General features: G+C 36.9%; 1 protein-coding gene across 2 annotated transcripts; it reads right to left on the reverse strand.

The window, feature by feature from the left end:
* Window positions 1–701: 701 nt before the first annotated feature.
* On the reverse strand, window positions 702–2,824 carry rps16 (ribosomal protein S16). 2 transcript variants are annotated; one of them, XM_015029036.1, is made up of 6 exons: window positions 2,732–2,824; window positions 2,589–2,640; window positions 1,860–1,961; window positions 1,289–1,385; window positions 1,157–1,204; window positions 702–887 (listed from the first exon to the last, which is right to left on the reverse strand). In XM_015029036.1, the coding sequence occupies exons 2-6, from the start codon at window positions 2,634–2,636 to the stop codon at window positions 742–744; spliced, it is 441 nt and encodes a 146-aa protein (XP_014884522.1). In that variant the 5' UTR covers window positions 2,637–2,640; window positions 2,732–2,824; the 3' UTR covers window positions 702–741. The 2 variants fall into 2 exon arrangements, with proteins under 2 accessions (XP_014884522.1, XP_014884530.1); XM_015029044.1 differs by having other exon boundaries at window positions 2,585–2,640; window positions 2,732–2,751.
* Between the last annotated feature and the right edge of the window lie 2,528 nt (window positions 2,825–5,352).

Consider the following 5,352-nt stretch of genomic DNA (forward strand, 5'->3'; position numbering starts at 1 on the left):
TGTTTACAGAGTGCTATACCCAACCCAAGTATATGCTTGGAAAGTTCTGTGGAAGGAAAATGTATGATGGTAAAATCATACTGTTATACATTGGGTTATGCAAAGTTATGCATAACCCAAAATGTAAATGTCAGATGCTGACATTTACAGATGTCAGCATCTGTAAATTGTTTATGTAGAAAAGACTGATTTTATGTACTGCAATATGATTGAGAAACTGAATTCAGCTTTTTCATTAACACGATTACATCTTAATTTACGATGACCTACTCGTTTTTGAATCCAAATATTCAGGATTAGCTGAAAAGCATCAACCTTATCCAACCAAAAAACAAAAAACAAAGCAAAGAATAGGATATATTTTCCCACTCAATCCGTTTAATTTCTTCTAAAATATAAAACCTTGTGTGAGCTTTAAGAACTTGGCCTCATCTCAGTTTGTTGCTGGAGCAGAGCTTTCAGACATGAAGGTTTGTGTTCAACCTGCTCCACAAAGTCGAGCCACTCCGCCTCTAAAACTGGAGTTAAAAACGTTCCTTTCTTACGGAGGCTCTACGTGGCTCTGGTGACTCTGTAACATACCTGTAGGTATGCTCCATCTGTTTCTTTAGCAAACATAATGAATCTGACATAACTGAACTGGAGCCCCCTACTTTTTCATAATGCAGTGAGAATTCAGAGACTTAAGAAAAATTCAAACATTTGTGTTCCTCCAATTTATTAAGAAAATGTACAGAGCGCTTAACGGTAGGACTTCTGGTAGCGGGCACGGGCTCCAGGTCCACCGAACTTCTTGGACTCGCAGCGACGTGGATCAGCAACCAGCAGGGTCCTGTCGTACTGGATCAGGATGTCTCTGATTTCCTTCTTGGAGGCCTCGTCAACATCTGCGGCAAAGCAAAAGCACTCCAGCTTACAAATTTTAAACAACTTTGTGTTAAGTTATAAAACACATAATTTGACTGGATCTCAGCCGGAGATTCCAGTGAAGTCCAAACAGCAGAAATTTATTTTCCCAAGCAATAAGTTTCCTCTACAGGACAGATGTTCAATTCACATTCCTGTTTTTAAATGAATGTTCATATTCCAATTTAAAACAAGAGTAACTTGTCTGATCAGCAATGTAATAAAAAACAGTCCAAAAAATAATACATACACTTCTGGTAGTATGCAACCAAGGCTTTGGAGATGGCTTGACGGATGGCTGTGTAAAAAAAAGAAACATAATTAAGGAAATTGTCTTAAAACCTGCAAGAACAGCATTCAAGAACTACAGAGAGATGCTTACCATAGATCTGCGCAACGTGTCCACCACCCTTCACTCGGACTCTGATGTCAACGCCAGCAAATCGCTCCTTCCCAAGCAACAGCACAGGCTCCAAAAGCTAGAAATGATACCAATAAGACAAGATATTTTAAATGAGCAAAGACTAACCGTATTTACAAAAACGCAAGGCCTGATTGTCCTGTTGCATAAATATAAAAGATAAATCTGCAATTTTTTCCATCGGTGAATAGTCGAGTAAATGCTAATTACACATTCTTTATAAAATTACAAACATTTCTACTAGGACAACAAACTGCAATAGACTAGGAACTTCCAATAGCACCAACCAAGTATTTGACAACATACAGACATTTCACTGAATTACACAAAAGACATTCAGTTAATATTTTTGATTCCTCAATACTGAGAATAAAAGCAGTTGAAATTTAGGCAAAAAAAAAAGAAAGGGTAAAGACAAATTAAAGCATTTTCTACAAGTATTTTTCAAGAATTAGTCAAATTTAAATCAATATTTCCTCGCACTGTAACAAAAATGTAAAGCCGTGAACTGCTCATTCTCTGAGATACTCACCTTGTACTGGAGTGTGGCGGGTTCCACCATCTCCAGGGGTCTGCCATTCACCTTGATCAGGCCATTCCCCCTTTTGCAGTGGGCGACTGCTGTGGCCGTTTTCTGTGAAAGCAAACAAGTGATCACCATGTCAATAGGTCAAAAATATGGTCAGCTATAATAATCCAGCTGCCAAAGATATATACTAAAGTGGAAGTACGTCAGTATCACTGAAACATATTAGTATCTTTAATAAAAATGCTCAAGTCTCTGGTTTGTGGACAAACCAAATTGACACATTATTATGCATTAGTAACTATGGACCACTCATGCATTTTTGCCACATATCTTCGGCTGTACAAAGCCCGCCCTTACAAGTTCAGGCTAACAATATGAAACATGTATTTTTAACTTTATAAGAGCAAGCATAGCCATTTCAATTTGTATGTGGATTCGTGTACACTGATTTTATAAGCTACAAGAAAACCTGAAACAAGGCGAGCTAAGCTAAAGCAGCTAGCCTTGTTGACCGGTGACAATCCATCATTAGCTTAAAATGGGCACTGCACAAAGCTTTAAACTGACGAATAATATAAAAGTTTTTAGTTACATATGAGCACAAGTCAATCACATTACAGCAGCTAATATTTAGTAAATCGAGGCTAGTGTTTGATACTATTAGCTCAAGTCCGCTAGCGAGGCAGCATAGCTACCACACCACATGTGTGTTAAATTCAGTAAAATACTTACTTTACGTCCAAACACTTGGACAGATTGCAGTGGACCTTTCGCTGGCATGTTTCTGAAACATAAACAAAACAAACCCCGCTTCAGAAAACAGTATATTAAAGTATATTTTATGATTTGAGGGGCGTTCAATAGGAGTAACACACCGTTCTCAGCTAGGGTGCCGTACGAAGAGACCGATGGGGTTTCACACGCCGAGCATCAGGGGCTACTTCACGACAATTGAATGAGCTTTGGGGTAGATTTTCGACAGTTCTTTTCACTTTACGTTTTTGTAACTTGGGAATTCCGCCTCGTCTCTGTGGTTGCACTATTCGGCTGCTTCAGTCTAAAGAGCCGCTTCTTTTGACTTCCTAAGGGTTTTCTGTTATTACAACTTAAATAGTAGAGATCTTTAATAAAGCTTCATTTTTTATTTATTAAATAATTAAAATGTAAATAATCACAGCATATTTTATAGGAAGATAGAGTATGACACTAAAATTTTGTTTCTATGGGATTTTAATAGAGCACGTGGTAAACAGATTCAAGTACACAGACATCTAAATTAAAATGTAAATGTGGTTTATTGATGGATTTTAAAAATTGTTAGAAAATAGTGAAATTTGAAACAATGGAATAAAACATAAATAAATAACTCTAAGCATCACATTTATAGGAACTAGACCAAATAATACTGAAAAGGTATTTTGATTATTTTATTCAGTTTGCCATGCTTATATCATAAGAATACAATTGCACATTAATTCACCTAATTGCAACTCAATGCATTTATATAAAATAATGCATTCACCTTGATCTGTGAGTGAAAATATGCCACATTTGCCCAGAGAGAGAAGGTGCTCAACACAACAGCAAAGGGAAACAAATCACTAATCTGCCAGGTGGTAAACAGCACATTATTTAAAGAGAACACCAATTTAAATAGAATAGTGGTATAACATCTATGTAAAAATGTATGTAAATTCTTTTCAATTTTCTATCATTTTATCATTCAACCAATTAAAGTTTACACTGTTTCAGCATGTTGTTTTTAATTAAAGTAGGCATGGTGAGATTATTTATTTATTTATTTTAGTATCTTTAAAGTTTATGTGCTGTCTCCTCTGTTTAATCTTTTTGCACCGCCACATTTAAAGATCACGCATGACCCCTTTTACAACAATAAATTATGAACCTCAGACTACAAAAATCACATCCAAAATGTTGTTAGCTATCAAAGTTACCGTTTCTTTGCACCAGCCATTTAGATTATGCACAGTACATTGAAAACCTTAAGGTGAGCAGAAACAGATATAATTTCCTCTTGTGTGCCACCATGTTAAAAAAAGAAAAATAACTGTCAAAGCAACAAAAAACAGAGAAAGTCGGTCCATTTGTCTTCTGCCAGTTCAAGGGAAAAAAGTTCAACTTGCTATCAGAAAAAAACAACAACATTAGTTTCTTAAGCTAGAAGTTTCTAGGAACACTGATAAGCTCCACTTTGCTTATAAAACCATCTGATAAAGATTTGTTCATATAAAATTGTGCTCAGTCTAAACTTAGCCTCATAATTTAGAAGACAACAGCTCCCTCTGGTGTAGGTTAGTTGAATCTAATCAGTTTCAAGTGGAACACCATGCTTGCTTGCATGATACTGGGCAAAGACAAGATAATTTTTCTGGAATAAATCATCATCAGTTACAATTAATCCCTCCCTAAGTACGTTTTCCTTCAGAGATCAAAGGATCCAGCTCTGCTAGGAGTGCAATGCTACATCTGAGGAATTTAGAAGCTTAAATAAGGAAAAATGAAAATAGATTTATATTTTTTATAAGGCTAAATCCAGGCTACAAACATGGGCAATATTTGAACGACTTACTGCTTTTCATATGTAGGGTATGACATCAAACTCTCTTTATGTATCTCAGGAAGGAAATAAACTGACAATATGTAAAGATTGCTTTAAATTTGATTAATGTGACAGTGGCATATTTCTAATCTCTCTTAAGATGTGTTCTGTGTTTCAATGCAAAAAAAAATATTTTTCAGCCTAACAGGACAATCTTGTTGTTGGAGGCGGTGGGTTGGTTGGGTCATTCAGCATCTTGGGAATCTGTATACAGAGACCTGAGTCATTTGTGCTGTACCTACCTATGTCTGACATTTACTGAGTGAGACTGGTGTTTATGGTGTCAGCCACGGGTGAACAGGCACCTGGCTTCTTTTATTGTCAGAGACTGCTCTGTTTCTGGAGTTGCCTCCTCTGGATGGGTCATTATGTTAAAAAGCGCTTTCAATTTCGATTCTTGCACTTTCCTGTTGCTCCAGATACATATTATGTTTTTATTTGATTCAGAGAACGCTCAGCAGCTAAACTCTCTATCCTTGTCCTTTCCCTGTTTCTTTATATGGCTTTATGTGCCTCAAGCGTAGGCCTATAAAGCAGGGCTGGGCCAAGCTTGTATGTGGCCTCAAGCAGAATTGGACTTGGGGCTCTTCTTCCTGTCAAGAACATCACCACCACTAACAGTGTTTCCAGACCATTTTAAAACGCTTTATCCACATTGAGGTGAGTATTACTAGAAAGTAGTCATTCAAGTGATATTTGGGGGGGAAGAGAGACTGAAATGAAAGACCGCTGTGATACCATAAAGAACCACATCATCTACAAAAATTAAAGAGCTTCCACAACTACACTCCTTCCCTGCTAAGACTATGCCTTAACATTGTGTCCATGAATGCCACAAACAGTTGTGCTGACAAAGGACAGCCCTTTCTTGTAGCC

This window comes from Poecilia latipinna, unplaced genomic scaffold (assembly GCF_001443285.1).
Source record: "Poecilia latipinna isolate Pla-1442-1.1 unplaced genomic scaffold, P_latipinna-1.0 Scaffold9, whole genome shotgun sequence".
Taxonomy (NCBI): domain Eukaryota; kingdom Metazoa; phylum Chordata; class Actinopteri; order Cyprinodontiformes; family Poeciliidae; genus Poecilia; species Poecilia latipinna.

Coding starts and splice junctions, on each gene's coding strand:
- rps16 (XM_015029036.1), bottom strand. CDS start 2,636: ATGCCAGCGAAAGGTCCACTGCAATCTGTCCAAGTGTTTGGACGTAAA. Junction 1,962..2,588: donor TCCAAGTGTTTGGACGTAAA/GTAAGTATTTTA, acceptor TTGCTTTCACAG/AAAACGGCCACAGCAGTCGC. Junction 1,205..1,288: donor ACACGTTGCGCAGATCTATG/GTAAGCATCTCT, acceptor TTTTTTACACAG/CCATCCGTCAAGCCATCTCC.